The following is a 20253-nucleotide window of genomic DNA, read 5'->3' as shown; positions in this document are numbered from 1 at the left end:
AACCAAAATAACCTCTACTTTGCCATTAATACTTCAAGAAAATAAGATGTTCAATTACAAATCATGCTAGATAGATTGGTCATAATTCTCCAGGTCCCATGAGTGTATGACAAGTATTTGAGAGCCTCTTGTTGTGACAAAAGCTCAAATTATCTATATTAAATGGGAATCATACAGTTCAATACTCAATTCTCTTTGTGGATTAACGTTTCTATTAAGTATTTTTTTTTAATATACAGTCCACATGTGCAGAAATGTTTTTGTACAGATTAGGGCTATGAGGACTTGATTTTGTGTGGTTTGATGGTGAAACCAGAAAGACCTTATCAAGGACTGAATGTATAACAATATATTCCAGTTCCCAGGTAAGCATCCTACCAAATGGGCAGGAAAATATCCTGGGTGTAACCTGCTTTCCTTTCTTCCTGTTGGAGCATTCCCACCTCAAGCAGCTCATTCAACTGTTTACAAATGACTTCAGGTAAACCTGGACGTGACCAGACCCAAGTTCCTGTCCATGCCCCAGGAGCACTGAGATATATATCCACACCCCACAATATGTCAGCAGCAGACACTGAGATTATCTCATGCCAAAATACCTTATAGTTTGGAAGGCAGGGCACTGAAGACGGGAGAGGTTTCCCAGGAAAAAGAAAGGGAATGCAGCCTCCAGCCCCCCCTGAGCTAAGCCAGAGGCATTAGCTGTTGGGAAGTCCCATAGCTGAGCTGACTTGTGGGATTTATTCCCAGCTTCACCTCATTTTGAAGCACTACATTTCCTCTTTTTCACAGCTCAGTGTATGATGTGGTGCACTGTTCCTGGGAGCTGTGAAAAAACAGAAGGCAGGCAAAACTACAGCAGGGAGGCAAGAACACAGACTGCTCCAAAGAACTGGGAAAAGGGGAGAGGGTGAGGGAGGCAGAAAACCTCCAAGGGTGGAATCCATGAACTACACAAATTTGTACCACTGCACTGGTTTACCCAAGCTACGAATTGGAGTCAGCCTAAGTCCAGCAAGATTTTCTAGTGCAAGCCTGGCACCAGTTGTGCTGGAGTTGGCTGTGCTGCGTCCAGCCCAGGCTGTGAGCTCCAAATCCCGTATTAAAGCTCTGTGCCAGCTGTCCCACAGCAGTCCAAGGTTTAGGTGCCTCCAAGCTTGAATGTGGGACCAAACACAACCAAAAGGTTCAGGCTGTGCTGTATCAGCACCAGATGTTTTGTTCACACTCATCCCACAATTATCTTTATTAAAAGTGGCTTCTGGTCTTACAGGTCCTGATGAATGTCAGCTGACTCGCTTCCCAAACTACCCTGAAATAAGAAACACCAGCTCTTCCACATGTCCCAGTACTGGGACATCACATGGCATCAGACCTGCTTCCCAATCCAACAAGGGAGGATGACACCTCCTTCCTCTGCTAGATTTGACTCTTGTTCTCCCCCACCACCCACCCAGCCCATGCACAGTCCTAGGGTGAATAATTTATTATTTTTTCCCCACAATCTCCCTTCCAAAATGTCATGTTGTTGTAGTTTGGATGAACATTATCTTTTCCTGCTATCATCTACAGATCCCAGGGAGCTGCATACTATAAAAGTTTGATTTTTAAAGTAATTCTTTGAGATTTCCAACAATTTTCAAAAGGTTAAGGGGAGGTATTACTGATGCTTTTTTACAGTACTGAATTCACTGTAATTTATGGCGTCTGCACAGGCAGAATTACTGAATTACAGTCCTGACTCCTGCATTTTACTCTTTTTGCCTCTCCCCCTCTTAAGCCCTCATGACAAATGCACTTGAATCTGGGAGGCAGCTCTATCTTTTAACTACAACATTTAATTTCCAGTCTGACTGCTGAAGCAGAAACAGCCTTCAAAGTTTTAGCCAAATTCTGGCCTCTTAAAATTCAGTAATAAGCTCACACTGGCATGTCACTTGAAATTAAAATATACTGCCCAACGTTTCTTTAACTAAAAATAAATAATTTCAGGAAATAGATTATCCCATTAAGATAACAGAAAACAAATAGATGATTTATTAGCAATCTCTCCCCAAATGCATTATTTAATAAACTTTCAAAAGCTGTTCACTAGAGGGATATATGCCATGCCTTCCTTGATCATTATCTTAGCATTCAACTTTGAAAAGTGGCTGCTAACAACTACTTGAGGGGGAGAATTTACACAAGCCTCTATTACTATATTTACACAGGGAAAAGGTAGGATCAGCTGGAATTTCATAATGAACTGCACCAAAATTATTAAAAAACTAGAGAGAAACCTAAACTGGTTTTTCTCACACCTTCACATATAACTGAGACTCTTGCAATGTTGCCTCTTCTTTCCCTGAATGAAAGGCTCTTCCTTGGTCTCAGTAGCACACAGCAGAAATTAATTCCACAGATCCACTGGGCATTATGGAAAGCTGTTTCCCACTTTTAAACTTCCATGTTTTCCACCTTTAAGTTCTTCAGCTATATCACATAAACCATAGAAATGCTGGGCCAGCCTTTCATTAATTTAAGTATATTTAACACCTTCCTTCTTAATCAGCTTTCCAAAACAGATTTTTGCCCCCCAAAAAAGATGCTCTTCAAAAATTTTTATTCCATGTTTTTTCTTTAGAATCATGGAATCATAGAATGGTTTAGAATGGAAGAGATCTTAAAGATCATCCAGTTCCAACCCCCCTGCCATGAACAGGGACACCTTCCACTACCCCAGGTTGCTCAGAGAGCCCTGTCCAACCTGGTCTTGGACACTTCCAGGGATGGGGCAACCACAGCTTCTCTGGGCCACCTGTGCCAGGGCCTCACCATCCTTCCTCCTCTCAATCTTCTTAGCCTGGAATATTTTTTGTTAGAGAGGGCAACAGTAAATCTGAAATCATCCCAGAGAAGACTTTACCCCAAGAAACCCAATATTCCTGTTACACTCCATTCTACTCCCAACCCCATCAAGACCCATTCTTTGACTGTACCTTTACAGAGCACTCCCTCACATAGGTGAGACTGCTCTGAGCTGGCACATAAAATCTCCAGTATTTGCATGAAAAGCTGCCCTTATCTTCGTCCTTTACCACAGCTGCCACTCCATCACCACCTCACCCTGCCAGCTGTACCTGGAGCTGCTGGCAGCACCCCCTCTGCCTCACCAGCCCAAGGATCTGCATCAGCAAGTCCTGCTGTGCCAGCAGCCGTTCTCCTTTTCCAGTCAGGAACCCAGGACATGAAGCCAATCCCAGTACAAACCACCGGTGTTCACCTTTTCAGTAACACTATTTCTCCTTGCCTTTTTAGTCCCTCAGACAGTTTTACATGTTCAACATTATGTCTCTTATTCCAAAGGCTTAAAAAATAAAATCTAACTCAAAAAATAAAACTATATAAGCCTCTAATGTATTTCAATCAATTCTTGATCCATTGACTGAAAATCTCAGCTGTTGGCAACAGAATAGCAGAACAAGTTTCCTCTGCAGAAATCAGTCTTGCATCCTGCTAATACTTTTGGTTTTAATTCTCCTTGGTCACATGAGCAGCCTTTTTAACAAGCTCACTAAAGGATGCTCCTTTGAAATCATTTCACAAAGTACACCAAAAATGCACATTTGCAGGTTAATGATACTGAGGCGGTCACTTCATCCCCAAAGCCCTTCAGGACACCTAGTTCATTCCAGTCAGGGTGGATGACTCATGTCAGTTGGCTTCAGTCACCTTTGGATGTGCCAAAAAGCCATGAGCTTCATCAGCAGAAAAAAGCTGAATGGTTGGTTACCTTCCCATTATTCTTTGGGCTGAACATCACGGCAAAGGCTTTCACATTTTAACATTTTCATCTTTGTTTTACTCTAAATCCCAGATAATCCAGCAGACACATTCCTCCTTGGGCTTCCCATTTCCAATAAACTCTAACTGTGCTTCCAGAACTTCAGATATTCACTTTAAAACAAAGTATTTAGGTTCCATGGCCATTCATGTACCTTGGGGTTGGGGATATGTGTATTAAGATTTATTTTCCAGCCTTAACCAGGCTTGATGAAACCCTCACAGCTCAGAGGTATGCAGGACATGCTTCACATCTTACTCACCTTGGCCACAAGCACACTGCAAACATGAGGTCAACATGTAATACAAATCTCTGGAGCCCAGGGATGCACAAATATTAATATTTAGAAGGTGAATATGTCCACCATCCCACGTCTTGTGCACCTCAAGCTCACACCCACCCATCCATCCATCCATCCATCCATCCATCCATCCAATGTTAATGAACCACTGCTGTTCAGAGAAGGGAACAGCAACCCGACAGAATCCTGGTGGGAGAGATTCCAGCTCACACTCAACTGCTGCTACAGTAAATCCAAAGAAATTGTGGCAGAGCAAACTCTTCCTTGGGTAGGAATTTCTGAAAGGTTCACAAGTTTGAAATGCAGAAAAATGCACTGAGTGTTTGTTTGGATTCTCAGCTTTTTCAGAATAACCTGATTGATAACAAATCACTAAAATGACCTTAAAAACCTGTCAGGGTAAACACTTGCACCACGTCCCAGCATGCTATAACTGAAAGACTTTCTTATTCTTTATGTATGCAAAGGCCAAAGTTAATTTTAACCTTTAATAAGCTCATGATTCTTTGTTATTTAATACTCTGTAAAAAGGTATTACAGATTGATCATTATTGCAGTGACTTCTAAAGAAGATGGACAGCCTGGAGGCTGAAACTACAATATCATATACAGTATGTAGTCATCAATACTACCTACTACAGCATGAAGAAAAATACTTTTTAAATAAACAGTATTAACTGAAAACATAGAAATGGAGCTTTCATTCTTATAGTATGGTTACATAGCTATATTCCAAGAATAACATTTTAAAAAATGCTAGATCTTGAAAGGCCATAGATAAAAAGAGTCATGATGAGGATGAACCAGTTTTGCCCAGAAATACTATAATGAGCACACTGCACAGTTTTTCAGCAAATTCTAATTTTGCCAAGCTTCAAGAGGCAAAAGCCTGAAATGTGAAAGCTCCCAAGTTGTCTAGCTAGTCCACTTGTCTTGCCCTTGCTTGCAGACAGCGCATCACAACTGATCTTGGCCGACACGGATCCCATCAGGAAGAGACGTTTGGGTCCTTACGACGCCAGCCCCAACAAAAAGCCTCCAACAAACCCACTGGACACCACGATGTTCTGCTTGATAAATTCTGTTGACTGAGAAGAAAAATTATATTCATAAAGTTAATTGTGTCTGACTTCATTACATAATACTTATCACAACTTCCTGGAAACAAGAACACTAAAGTTGTGGAGAAGGGTGCAGGGGGAAGCGATGTTTCTAAAACCATATAAAAAGAGGTGGCACCAATGTGGTACAAACTGACTCTCACCTGTCTTTAACAACGTATTTAAAATACAGCGAGTCTTTTAAAAGTCAAAGTATGGAGGACTTGTTACAGCAATTTCATGCCAATACTACTCTTGTTTTGATCAAAACAAGACATATTTTACAAACTATCTTGTCGAAAAAAGCATGAGTACCACCATGACTTCAACTGCAATCAGATGATAATTTTTTTTAAAAAAAAATACTGCGTTTTGGAAGATCATTGGAAAAGAAATACACTCCATTATGAGCCAGTTTCCTAACAACTTAATCCTAGAAAAAAACACTTATGCATGATGACTTGGGTGTAGAGTACTTCATGAAGCACCAGCACAGAGTATAACACCTTTTATCAAATGTGCCATTTCATAAACCCTCTGCTTTGAACTCTTCAGATTGGCAACTAACACACAGTTACAAGAAAGTCATATAATCTGAGAGGAAAAAAAAAAAAAAGGAAAACCAAAAACCCCATCCTGTCCCACCCATTTCTAAAGAGAAATGGAGAAGGAGAGGTTAAGCTATTTGAGGTACAGAAGAAGCAAGAAAACCCTCACTCTTGAATTTTCAGTTCATATTCACATTAAAATTTAAGGTCATTTTTATCAATCTATATGCAACTCCATACAGGTTAAACTTGAGATGTCAAAACTCATGAATTACAGAACACCAGTGTGTGTACTGTTTCACTGTCTGCAGCACATTCCCAGTCAGGACGCTCAGTTATTCAGAATGAAACTTAGATACCATGTATGGAACATGAAAATATGTAAAAATAGGCTTTAAAAAACCCCAAACAACCACAGAGTTGATTAAATAGAACTCTATTCTCTATTAAACAGAAGTCTTCAAATGACAGGGTGAAACAGCCCCAGGGACACTGATCAGTATCATAGTGGGCAACTGGCAGATTCTGCAGACAGATATTCTCCAAAATGTGTAAAAGTGAGATAAAATCACAACTCCTGTTATAAAGCAGCTACAGCTTTTCTGCAGAAAAGTTATTCTTGTCCAGACAAGTGATTTTATTATCAGCAGTCTAAGAAGATTTGGGTTTTGTCTTTGTAGTTACCATGTTTTACCCACACCATCCTGAACTTTTTACCACGTCATGACCCTATTGACTTTGTCACCTGCCAAGAACAAGTTCATGTGTCATTTTTAACAGTGATCAAACCAGAAAGCTGAATGAATAAAAGACAGCACAATCTGAAAACTTTTTAATAAATTATAAAGCCAAACTATTTTTGATGTGTTCCAGTTTTGCATCTACATTTTCAACTCATTATCACCTGCCGTGGAAGGTAAGAAAACCTGGCTGGTAAAAAGGAGTTTATCACCTTAGACTCACCTCTTCAATTAGAGTGTTGATTTCAGGAGCTGCCTTATTTGCACGCTTTTTTAATTGTTTTTTTGCTTTGTTCACATCTTTTTCAACTCTCTTCCAGTCAACTTGTACATATCCGCTATGACTAGCAATCTAGGGAAATAAAGGCAGTTAGTACAGCTGCAATTCACATTTCATGAGTCAAAATACACTGTCTTGATGCCTATAAAATAGCTTTTCTTATTTTTACTTATTACAGATACAGGAAAAGACATTGTTCCAATTTTAGCAGGTTCTCTGCTTCAAACCTTTCCTCAGTGACAGAAGTTCAAATTAGAGCTGGCAAAGTTCAGTAGACTCTTGTTAATTTTACCAGCTCTCTGTTTTTTAGTTATGAAAGCTTTGTAATGTTTTTCCTTCAGCATTTAGTGTAGTTTTATTTGTAAGAAAAACACATTCACAGGACAACAATGAAAAAACTCTTCTGCTTCAGCTTCTTTCAGAATTGTAGAATTCCGATTTGTGACAGAGTATCCGGAGCTAATCAAACTTATCATTAAAAATACTGAAAACTACTTATTTTATCCTGCACAATTGAAATGGTCCTACACAACAACAAAAAAGTACTCATTACAAGAGAATTCTCACACTTCTTACAAAACAAAATCATTAAGTAGAAAAATAACACAGCCTGAGAACAGTACAAGTTGTGTGAATCAGAAAAATGAACAAGTTTGAGGAGACTGGTTTATACCAATATACACATAAACTTCCAAGTTTTTAGTATGTCTAACCATCATCCCAAACCTGTGCCTTATTTCTGTTACTAATATTTGATTTCTGCATGTTCTAGAGAACAATTAAACAGCTAGTTATTTAGGGGGAGAAAAAAAAGAGAAAAAAATCAAAATTATGGATTACTGCTTATTTTAACTGTTAGGACAAAGAGATATAAATCACTAAATTTACATGTAAATGATTGTTATACAAAAACTCTTTGTAAAGACTGAGATTCCTCAGGTACTTCTTAAGGTCACATGTGGATGGGAAATCCACCCACTTTAACAGCCTTCTAAGCAAACTGTCCAACTGGTAAACATAAGTCACAAATAATGAACTTTTGTGGAACAGGTATTTAAATATACACTTTATTAGGTTTAGCCTAAATGCACAATTCATTAGGTTTAGTTTCACATCACTTACAGGCTCTGAAGCTTGATTTTCACGTGGATCTTTCCACCAAATAACTGAAATTAAACCATCTAGCTGGTACTATAACTGCCACAGTAACTAAGCAACCTATTTCACCACAAACTGAGGATTTCATAATCCAGAAAAAAAATAAAATTAATAAAGTGTCAGACAGATTTTTGTCTCAATTCAAAACAAAGAAGATCACCTCCGTAAGAAAGTCAACTTCAATTTCCACCTTGTCATAATTAAAAAAAAACAATTCACTGGACAAATGCAAAATGAACTTGTTATATTTTAAACTTTTACTTCATGCCTCAGAATGTAATTAATAACAAATTAATTGACTTTGCCTGTCTACTGTAATACCATTTATTCACATGGGTACTAATGCCAGGCATGGGCAGCTCATTAAGGGCTGTCTGTACAGAATGAAAGCAGGAAACCAGTTTGAAAGCTGTACTGGTTGCACATCCAGTCACTGGATGACATACCAGGAAAAGAGAAATAGCTGCACATTGTGGCAATTGTTATTTTATGAATTTAACATAACCACAAGAATTTCAAAAAGGCCCCAGCATTGAATTGGTGCCTTCTCATTCATACAACTGAAAATTAAATGTGACTGATCTACTCAGTGCAACACAATGTAAGAAATGCTAATGTATCTGCTTGCTTGTAAAATGCAAATGGATCTTAGAAGAAACATTTCATTAAGACAACTTTAATTAGCTCAGTTATCCAGACAGCACAAAGATGAGGCAGAAGTTTTTAATTAAGATCTGTTTGTAACTACTGCAGAGCTTACACTTGTATCAAAACCAGACATCTTTTCTCCCTGAACTTTGTAGCCCTGAAATAAGAGATTCCAAATTCTACTTTTTGAGTGTTTATAAAATAAGCAACAGAGGGTAATGTTTTGAATATAAATTTTTTAACTGAGAAGACAAGAACCTTGTACCTTGGCAGTGATAGAGCCTGTGTCATATCTACTTTGGCTGCAACCCCACTAATTACATAATTTCATATATAAGTACAGAAATAATACGCCTGAACTCAAATGCTGAAAAAACAGACTATAATTTTTAGACTCCAATGTATCAAAAAAAACCTACTTGCTTATAACATTAAATTTACATAAATGCAAATTCTCAAAAAATTTACTAGTATTTTTAAACTCAGGCCCTATGATAACCAAGTAAAATAACAATATTCCATTATCATATCCATACACAGATATATTAAGCTGTCATATAGGTCTATACATATCAATTGCATTTATTATTAAAGAGACCTTGGGGGTGGATTTTGGGTTATACAGGAATCTCTCTATATATGATAACAGAATAATAGATATATACTTATCTATATGTCTCATAGCTCATTACTTGTTCAAGACCTTCCAAAACTGTTGAAAAAATAACAGAATTTTTTGAAAAAGGCAATTGAAAAAATATGTCTGTGCAGAAACACTAAAAATATGTGTTAATTAATGAAGGAAAACTGAGAATCTTCAAGGGCAGACCTCATTTTGCAGGTGATACTGGAAAGGCACACAGGTACTTTGTTATTGTGAAACATTAACATGAATAATGAGGAGAAAAATATTTTGGAGCAAAAAAATCTGTACAGCAAGATGGGACAAAAGAATTTTAATTTCCTCAAGGCAAAATCTCTCACACTAAAAGAGCCCAAGCAAGGCCGGAAGGCACACGTGAGCTCAGCTGTACTGCATAGAACCCACAGGCACTTTGAGGTATTTTCTGCTATTTAAGAAGGGAACAACCCCCAGTTTCCACAAGAGATCTGACAAGCCCCTAAGCTCAACACACACTGTCAAGAAGGGACTGAGAAGTGACACAACACTCTAAGAGCTGAACTGCAGAGGCTGTACCCTCAACCACCACCTGCAGGCACAGCTCCGCTGCCCCCACTGCCAGCACTGCAGGTTAGAGAGACACAGACACTCTGTCCCTCCATGTCAGAACCTGCCAGAAACTCGGCATTTCTTTATCAGGACAACTTCCAACTCCCATTTGCTTTGGTTGCTCCACTGAATACTCCCCCTAAGTGTGCACACATCTACTCTCAAGTGGGATATTCAACATAAAACTGAATCCAACTCTTCCTCACTAAGCTCCCAGCCTCAAAAGCAGGTTGGTCCCTCCCTGGGAACATCCTGGGATGGAATTACATGGTCCTTAAGGCCCCTTCCAACCCAACCCATGCTATGATTCCACGATCACAGTGCATTATCAACAAACCCTGTACAAGATAAAGCCAAGGATGTCTCAGAGTTTATTTTGTTTCTCGTGTCGGTTTCACGTATTTACCTTTCCTAAATTAGAACATAATTTAATGAATAATTCAATTTAATTCATCAATGGCATATTAATGGGCTGGGGAAAAATGTATTAGTGAAAGCACAAATGACTGAATAAAAATCCAATTTCATTATTAAATAATAATAAACAACACAGAAGAGAAAAACCCATAATTTGTATGCTCGCTGCAGAACAAAAAACAATGAAACTGCTCTTAATGATGTAGGATTTTAAAAATAAAGAGGTGTTAGGTGTTCATTAAGAGCAATTGTTTTTAACCAATTCATTACAGCAGAACCAAGAGTACACGAGTTCATACTTCCCTACTCTTCAGGATTTTACCCAATAGTGCTGTGTAAATCAGAAGTTACACAAGGAAAATCCCCTACTTGTTATGAGAAATGCATTATATTTTCTTTAATATGGTGCCTGCATATTGGTCTTATACCAGCATATTTGAAGAACTGCATCTATTTAAAAAAAAAAAACAAAACAAACCAGCATAGTTAATAATCAAATAATAATTAATCAAATTAAGGTGTGGAAATATTCACCACAAAGATGTGATAACAGACCATCATTTTGAAAAGTTGTGCAAATTTCACATAATTTGTATTCTTTCTCTCTACTACTACTAGTAGTAGTACTTTAGTAGTAGTAGTAGTAGAACTACTTTTCATAGAATCTGTTTCAAGACTGAAGTTCTAGATCACTTAAAAAACATGAAAAATCTTTTTTGCTTCCTGTACAAACTGACACTAGAAAATTATTGCTTTCAGTTTCCTACTACATTTCTTGAAATGAAGTCATCATCCACTGAAGAAAAAAATTGTATTTTTTTAATTTTAGGACTGAAATGTTTCACTGAATGGGCTTTAGCCAAGAATCTTGTCTTCTGTAGTTATTATTCTTGTTCTAGCATGTAATTATAATGTCAATATTGCAATCAGTAGTTGAAATTAAATCTGCAACTTCAGAGAAATTTACAGATAAAAAGGAACTTTATAGTAATGTGCTGAAATACTCTTCTGCCCACTCAGGGGAAGCACTGAACATGTATTCATAGAATCAGGATGTGTGATCTTTAAATGAAAAAAATTAAAGGCTACAGAAATGTAATTACACCATAAAATTTATGACTCAGCCTTAAAATGCAAAATGTTTTGAATTAAAAGAGAGACCAAGGCATTTCCTTCATTTCCTTTCAAGAGAATGTGATCTTACTTAAGATATAGACAATCCAATCAAAATACTTAACTTGTATTTCCTCTTGGATAATATTCCTTTTTGGATTCAGTGTAAATGAGATCAACCAAAAAATTAGACACAGCCACATGGCAAATCCATTGCACATATAGGAAAGCTCCCCAAACTTCACAGCTCAACAAGCAAAAATCCTGCACAAGTGATGTGTTTTATTTCAATTTCCATTCTCCTTTGTCTACAGGTCTCAGCTTTAACTTTTCTGCTTCCTGTAGAGTCAGGAGCACTGAGGAAGACAACTGCAGCAATCTGCTGCCTCCACCTTGGGTGCCTCTGTTCTGGCAGCTCTTCAGTCATATTGATAAAAGAATTATCACTGAAAGAATCAAGACTAATGGCATACAAAACATAGGAAGAAGAAAAAAACCAAACTAGCCCCTGAACCAGCAGGGACCATGATTATGAAGAAAATATTGTGTATACTTCACACAACAGCAGCATTTCAATGCATTACACAGCAGCAGCTACTATCCCGCCCTTTCTGATCAGTGCTTGACTGCACCAGTCACTACAATCAAAAGAAATAAAAGCAGGATATGCCTTTCAGAAACCCTCCAGGGTGATGCTGGAAAGAATAAATATATCTTTAGCCTCCCCTCTCACGAAATTGTATCATTGAGTCTAAGTAGGCACCAATCTATATCTCCTAGAAAAATCTGAAGAAAAATTAGAAGTCCACAGGTATTAAGACATGAAAAATGCTAGTAAAATCCAGGCATCTTACAAAAGGACACATGAAATTCTCCTTCACTTAAAGTTTCATCTAATTTAAAGTTTTTTTGAAAATATATTCTCCTCTAATCACAGTATCTGATGAAAAATGCAAATGATCGTGCCACATAATTAAAAACTTCTGAACCCGAAAGCCAGCAGAGAGAGGAATGCAATGAAGCTGTCAAAATTCAGCCAGGCTTTAGAGGTTCAATAGATAAAACATGGCAAGGGAAGAAAACAGAAAAACATGGTTCATACTGGGACCAGAAGCCTTCCAGGCAACTGCCAAAGCAGCCTAAAGCTCTGATAAAATTCTCAAACCAATGTAAAGCAAACACATTTTACATTCTCCCTAACCATAGGTTTACAGGCAGTTCCTCTCATCTGGCAACATCAAATCACACACAATATCTCAGCTTCTGCACAGCACTTCTCTTGTCTTACATCAAACTATTTTACAGGACAGAGTAGATTCTGATTTACCATTAACTTTTAGAAATGTCTCTTTTGTACATTTGTACACAATGTTTCAGCTCAAATATAAGGTTTTGACTGATAAGACTAAAAAGATGAAGTAGATAAGCCTTCCTAATTAAATGCTACCCAACAGCTGTGTTTTTCCTATTGTTTAGTAAATAACATTTGCCAACTTATAAAGCATGAAATGCTACATACTTGAAGCAGAAGAAAGCCACCACCTACTGCAGTTGCTGCAAGCTTTCCGACTTTCTGGAACAAAAATCCCGCACACCTTAGGGGAACAAAACAAAAAAACAATAACCCAGTCCAATGAAGTTTTCTGCTGAACAATGCCACACTACACAATTCCTGACTGCAACTATTTCCATTTTTTCATTTAAAAAAGAAAATATATCATTTCATATTTACAAATTTAAAAATCAAGGCTATTTATTGCAAGCACTATCAAATTAATAATGTCTAAAACAAGACAATGTGAGTAATGGTTGCTTGTTCCTGGCTGTCTGATGGCTCCTTTAAAATAAGCATGAGCTCTCTAGATCTTACTGCTATTAAATGTAGCACGTTAATAAAGCACAACGTAATTATATAACACTGCTACTATCTGTTCCCAAATGGAATGTAAATACATTATACCATAATTTATATTAACTACACAACTCATAACTGAAATATTTCAGTAAAAAGCAGCACATCCCTACCACAAGAGTTAAACTCAGCAAGGACACTCCGCTGGGACATGGTGTTAGTCTCTTTTTAATGGATCAAGGCAACCAGAAAATTACCTTGTTCTCAGTCTCCAAACCCTCCCTCATCAAACACAGAACAGCACAGATATTGGTATTACAGAGGAGTGATAAGGCAGGAAGGGGCCTCGGGAGGTCACCTGGGCCAGTCACCCTCCCAAAAGTGCTGCAGAGCTCAGTCCAATCTCAAAACTCCATCAGGCTGCCAAGTGCCTTGGCTCAGACAAGAGCTTCCAAGGCTGATGGTTCCACAACTTCCCAGGGCAATTCCAAGGTATCTAAACATTAGCCCACACACAGAGAGGAATTTTTCCCCCTGCATATGTATAGTAAATTCTTATTTATATACATCAGTAGGCACCCAGAGAGATGTGCATCTACAGATACTGAAATGTGCATTTTCCAGATCATTCAATAAGCCAGTTTTTATGGATGCCAGATGAACTACTCCCTAGAAACTTCTGAGTTTACATGTACACATACAACTTTTAAAAATAATTTTAAAGCTACAGAAGCAAATAAAAAACTCAGACTGAAAGCTAAACCCCACTCCACAAAGCTGTACTGAGCTTGGGTACAACAACTCCATTTTAATTCGTGCATAATCCCTCTTTAAAAGTCACTGTGCTACCATAATGGTGTTTTTCAATGAATTTACAGTTTTTCTGTGTACTGGAATAGATAAATGCCATTCAAATACCTCTGACAAATAACAAATACCTTGACACAACTGCTAATGTTGTGACCACATTTTCCAGTTTCTCATCTTTACTGTCTAGCTTTCACCATTAATTATTCTAGTATAACTAGGTTATAGTATCTCTCTTCAGTTAACATCAGAGCAAACTTTGAATTTGCTCAAAATGGCTGCAGCTCAATTTAAACAGCCTCCAAGAAATGGGGCTCTTCATTAAAAGTATATTTTGCCATCCTTTTTTTCCCCTTCATTTCTTTTACCCGTAAAATATAACTCAGCCATAATATAACTAAATTTCTAAATCTAGACTAGTAAGGAAATAAGCTTTTCATACAAAATAAAAGCTACATGCAGTTATTTTCCATTTATTTCTTGTAATTTTAGAGCTCTGACATTTTCCCAAATCCTTTATCAGTAACTAGTATGATTTCCCTTGGATAACTGGTGTTTCACCAATATTAAAAAATACTTCATAATGATGAGTCAGAGTAACAAGCTAAAATAGCTCACACATGAATAATCTTGATCAATGCTAAAGGAAATCCCATTAAAGATATATTTATCTGCTTCAAATACCCTTGGAAATGGATCTTCTAACAGAGTAAAAAGTCTGGGTCAGTTATGGAAAGGGAAGCTCCCTCACCAGCCAGTCAGACCTCCCATCACAATCTGCGTGGCTACGGAGTATTTTTCTACAATTGGTCCTGAATTCCGTCCAAACACGCGATTCCACCAATGGTGACGTCGAGCATATTCTGTTAAATCCAGCACTTCGTAGGAGTCATCGTCACTGTCGTGGTCTGAAAAAGAAAAAGCAATTAAAAAAAAAAAGTTATTTTCTCAGTTATAAAGTAAATTAGCAATTTATGTGAAAACCCCAAACCCAGTTTGGGCATTAACTGCATAATCCAATGGGTTAAATTGCCATGTACAAACTACCCATGGTCCAGCAACTTACAGAACAAAGGATTTTGGGATTCTACACCATCATCAAGGTAAGGTGTAGAAAACTATAGGGGTGGTATAATCTATAAAATCCACAACTGTCACTACAAAGGTGATCAAGAATCCCCTACCTGTTCAAATACAGGAACCAAGAGGCATCAGATGGAACCAGTTAAGCTCGTTCAGCACAAACAAAAAAACCTCCAACAAAAACCAAAGGGATAGACCACCACCTGGAAGTATTAAGAACTTCTGGCCCAGTGCTCTCCTCAGAGGACCAGACATCAGCATTTGCCACAAAGCCAGGAAGCGATTTCTGTTCTTTTCCACAACAAATGAAACAGATGACACTGGGACTTCAATTAAGTTCCACATTTGCAGGACAATTCTGTCAATGTTTTCAAAACAGGCTTCTTAAAACTTCAAATTAGAGAGCCTCAACACCATGTATATTCGAACATCAGAGGAAAGAGATGGTTCTAGTTTTTAAAGAAAAATATTTTAAAACTGTATCACATTCTGTGACATACACACATGAAATGAAGTCCACTTTGTTTAAATATACTTGAGGTTAAATCTAAATTCAACAATACAGGTGATACATTCCAGAAAAGAGGAGCAGTTAAATGATTACCTAGAATTATTACCTAGAATTAAAGTAAGACTGTAGATATAAACATTTTATTAGAATTTTGACAGCTTTTTAACTTGTACTACCAGTATGGGTAAAAACTTCAAATACGGTGAGAAGTACACATGTAGGTGTGCATTATTTCCCTTTATTAACACATAAGTGTTCTTGAGTACTAAAAAATAAATAGCAAGATCCATAATGCTAAAAAGTTGTTATCAAAAGTTCTTTATTTGAGGCATTGAGGACATCTGTTTAACTTACTTAGATGGAAATTAAAACACTGTCATGAACATTTATATTAATTCTGCCCTTAAATTATTATCATTTAAACCAAAATTCGTGTACACAAGTGTAACACGTTCTGTGGCAAATAAGTCAGCGTTTTCTACTGATGAAAAATACTCCCTGAATGCGGCAAAGGATGTTCTGGGCATTCCCTAAGCACATCGAACTGTGCCAGTGCCAAAGACGCCGCACGACGAGGCCACAGCGATGCCCTGAAAGCCCCGCACGGTGAAGGATGCGGCGGCCATGGGGGCTGGAGGCTCCTGGCTCCCGTCCTGCACCCCCCGGGACCCCCGGGGCCGCGGCCCCGCGCTCCTTGAGAGATCGGCCAGCACTCATTCTACCTGCGGGCCTGGCTAGAAGGGGTTTCCGTGGTTAAATCCCGGGAAGGAGCGTTAGCCCGGGTGATGCCAGGGGTAACGGGGCCGATGCGCCGGGCCGCGCGGTGGAGGGGGGACACGCACGTATTGGGGAGGCGCAGAGCCCGGGCCATCCCTCCCCGCCCCCGGGACGCAGCGCGGGCAGCAGGAGGGGGCTGCCCACCGCCCCCGAGAGGAGGAAGGGCGCTCGCCGAGCCACCTCCTCCCCGCTACCGTCAGGAAGGGGCCAGCACTGACCTGAGGCGGAGCGGGGCCGCCGCGCCGCCATGTTGGCCGGTGCTGAGGCGGCGCGCGGCCTCCCCGCTGCGCCCCCAGCGGCCGCTCGCGCCCCGCCCCGCCGCGGTGCCGCCCCCTCGCGGCCGCTCCGCGCATGCGCCTCCAGCCCGCTCGCGGGGTCCCTGAGGGGAGAGCTGAGGGGACAGGGCGCGGGCTCCGCAGTTGGGGAACGTGCCATGTCCCGAGCTGCAAGGAGCCCGCAACGATCATCGAATCCTGCTCTCTGCCCTGCGCAGGATACTCTAAGACTCTCACCATGTGCCTGAGAGTTATCCAAACGGTTTTTTGAGCTCCGTCAGGCTGGTGATGGGACCACAGCCCTGGGGTGCCCAACCACGCTCTGGGTGAAGAACCTTTCTCTAATATCCAACTTAAACCTTCCCTGACACAACTTCAGGCCATTCCCTCGGGTCCTGTCACACCACAGAGCAGAGATCAGTGCCTGCCCCTCCTTTGCTCCTCACAGTTGTACCTGCAGTGAAGTCTCCCCTCAGCCTCCTCCAAGCTGAACAGACCAAGTTTCTTCAGTCGCTCCTCACACGGCTTCTCCTCAAGGCACTTCAATAGTTCAAGGTCTTTCTTGTATTGTGGTGCCCCAAACCCCACACAGTATTCAAGCCTGTCCCACAAGGGGCTGACTCCAGTGATGGGGGTAAGAACCCCAAAACCTTCCCAGTATCTCCAGCTGTGCGTGAGGAACAGAGCAGTGGCTGCAGGCATGGTTGGACAGCAGCTATGTACTGCGAGCCCCATAAAAATTAATAACCAGAAAAAACAAACACAAGGCCCCTCAGAGTACAAAGGTTAAAGCCAATGTGAGCTGTGAAACACTGGAAAAAATTAAATTTGAGCCTGGTGTTCTCCCTCCTTCAATGCATTGGTGGCATTTTGATGGGCTAAAAATCCCATAATTGTATTTTATTACTTTTTTTTAATTGGGTGCAGCCATAACATAGAGGTGGCTGACATAGTGAGTGCAGCTTCAGGATGTTCTCGCAATATGAATCAAGAAAGCATCAATGAACATAATTTATAAATAATAAAATTGAAAAGAAATGACTTAAAAGAGTTTATAGCCTCTCACTTGGACTCTTACAATGCAATACACAAGACAGGCAATTATAATGGAAAAAATCCACTTTTTCCCATGTCATAAAGCTATTTTTATGGAGTAAGCATTTAGGATTTTAATTAAACTCCTTATTTACACCAGCCTTTACAGACATACCAAAAATGGAGAAAACATATCTTCCACAAGAAGGTCCTTCTTTAGTCTGCTTTGAAACTGAAATTAGCATATAAAACTTGAAGTTAGTGTATAAAGTGGTTGTTTCCTTATTAAATGATTTTTATTACAAACATTTGCCATCGTGATAAGCAGGTGACAGCATGCCAGACAGAACTAGTAATAAATTGATTTCTTTAATATTTTCAACAGATATGTTCCTGTATGGAACACAGATTTGTCTCTTATGATTTGTTTTGACAAACACTGTTCAGCTTGGGAGTTTTCTTGTTTAAGTATAAAATTGGTGGGTTTGGTATTCACCTCCCAATCAGTAACAAAGTATTTGTGCACTTTTCCCAGTCAGATGCCAGTAAGGTAAGCGAGGTGACCAGAAAATTTTGCTCACGTTACGTGAGCCTGGATATTTTTGTACCTTTTATTGCTCGAATTCTTAATATTTGGCTTCCCTATTTTTAACTATGATCAGTTAAAAATAGCAGCACTTCTCAGATGACTTTCCCTGTGTCTGTACAAACAATTATATTAATTTCCTTTCAGAACAGGGAGGTTTATATAATTAGCGCTTTTATAAGATTAACATTAGAAGCTGCATTGTGTTCTACATGTGACTTCTGTTTGCCTCCTTTTGCACCCCTCTTGCCAAGTCAGGGTGGTGTGACAAGGAGCAAGGAAGGAGTTTAGGAAAGACTCAGGGAAAGCCCTTTTGGCCAGTTTTGGGCTTGTGGTATCTCTGTTCTGGGATCAGGATGCACTTCTTACACAGCACAGGACATTTCCCAGTGGATTCCATTTGTGTCGGATGCAGTGGTGCTCCCAGCCATGGTGCTCAGCCCAGCCTGCTCCTGGGTGCTGTGAACGAGCCCAGTGTCTTCCTGGGATCTGCAGGCACTGCCTAGGGGATTGGCTTAATGCCCACATAGAAAATGCTATCATCACCCTTAAAGGTTCTTCAGGAGCAAAATGGTTTCCTGTAACATCAGAAGGACTGCACAGAAAAGTTGCTCTCTTTGCTCTATAAGCCCTGGCTACAAGTTCAGGCTGTGCAGCCACCCTCTGTCCTCATACCTGTGACAAACAGGTTTGCTGTCACAGCTTGCAAGGGAACATAGATGGCATACACATACCTTAAAAATACTAAAAAAACCCTACAACAAGCAACCAAAAACCCCAAAAAGCAGAAGAGAGCCCCCCAGTCTTCAAATGCCTTCATGACTCTAATCCTAGCAGCTTCTTTGTGCAGAATTCCAAACTGGGACACACGTCCTTGAATTTTTTACCATCTTGCATGATTAATTATAAAAACTAAAGGCAACACACACTGCCAGCCATCTCCACTAGGCCTTACTTGAGAGTACATTCTCCATGGGGTTAACCTAGTAAATGTAGGCAGAATAACCTGGCAATAAAGGTATTGGAGCGAATGGATGATTCCTTTTTAAAAACCTGACTGGACATGCTGTTATTCAGCTGGCTGGAAAATGGCAGAGAAAAGTTTGGGAAGGAATTTGTGCTCTAAGTCCATCAAGATCCTGAGCAACGGCTGTTGTGGGACCATAACCTGAACTGTTAATGCAGTAGGAAGTTCCACAACTTCCTGAGGAAGAGCAGTGCAGGGGCAGGCACCGTTCTCTGCTCTGTGGTGACAGTGACAGGATCCAAGGGAATGCCATGAAGTTGTGTCAGGGGAGTTTTAGCTTGGATATCAGGAAAAGGTTCTCCCCAGAGGGTGGTTGGGCACTGAACAGGCTCCCCAGGGTAGTGGTTACGGCTCTAAGCATGACAGAGCTCAAGGAGTGTTTGAACAATGCTTTCAGGCATTGTTGGATGTGGTTGGATTCTTGTGGATGGGCAAGGAGCTGGACTTTAATGATCCTTGTGGCTCCCTTCCAACTCAGGGTATTCTGTGATTCTATGATGTTAAAATTAAGATAATCCTCCCTGTAATTATGATGTTAACAAATACACATCCTTGTGTCTCCTGCCGTCTCCGTGAGAGATTTTGGATGGCTTGCTTGTATTGCTTGTCTTCAACCTTCCTTTGTGACTTTTCTTTGTAAAAAGTTTGTTGTGAGGTTTAACAATCTTTTTCTTGTTTGTGAACATCATTAAATTCTGCTTTTCAGTTTTGTAGTTCTTTAACTCGATAACAACCTCCTTTATCTTAGAATCACAGAATAATTTTGGTTGGAAAAGAGCTTTAACATGATCATGTCCAACCATAAATCTTAATTCATTTATCCTAATGAAATTTAAGTTATAAATTCCCACCACAATCCATGTATGAGTGGAGGAGAAAGGGACAGAGCAAGATAAGTCTGTTTTAGTCTGTTTTGATAATTCTCCATTAATTAATGG

General features: G+C 39.6%; 1 protein-coding gene across 2 annotated transcripts in view; it reads right to left on the bottom strand.

Moving 5' to 3' along the window:
- Positions 1 to 4601: 4601 nt before the first annotated feature.
- Positions 4602 to 20253, bottom strand: part of FUNDC1 (FUN14 domain containing 1) — a 45716-nt gene continuing 30064 nt past the window's right edge. Inside the window, exons 1-5 of one of the 2 annotated variants that reach the window (XM_005526508.3) lie at positions 16611 to 16697; positions 14773 to 14929; positions 12882 to 12957; positions 6739 to 6867; positions 4602 to 5215 (exon numbers count right to left, since the gene is read on the bottom strand). In XM_005526508.3, coding sequence (XP_005526565.1) covers positions 5138 to 5215; positions 6739 to 6867; positions 12882 to 12957; positions 14773 to 14929; positions 16611 to 16641 — 471 coding nt within the window. In that variant the 5' untranslated portion in view covers positions 16642 to 16697 and the 3' untranslated portion in view covers positions 4602 to 5137. Of the gene's footprint in view, positions 5216 to 6738; positions 6868 to 12881; positions 12958 to 14772; positions 14930 to 16610; positions 16698 to 20253 lie in introns of those variants that run through there. The other variant, XM_088051435.1, reaches the window with a different exon arrangement.

Source organism: Pseudopodoces humilis, chromosome 2, assembly GCF_049639895.1.
Source record: "Pseudopodoces humilis isolate 2021_Gansu_Grassland_sample_001 chromosome 2, ASM4963989v1, whole genome shotgun sequence".
Classification (NCBI taxonomy): Eukaryota; Metazoa; Chordata; class Aves; order Passeriformes; family Paridae; genus Pseudopodoces; species Pseudopodoces humilis.
Note: the sequence above shows the minus strand (reverse complement) of the source record. Positions and strands in the feature narration are given on the sequence as shown.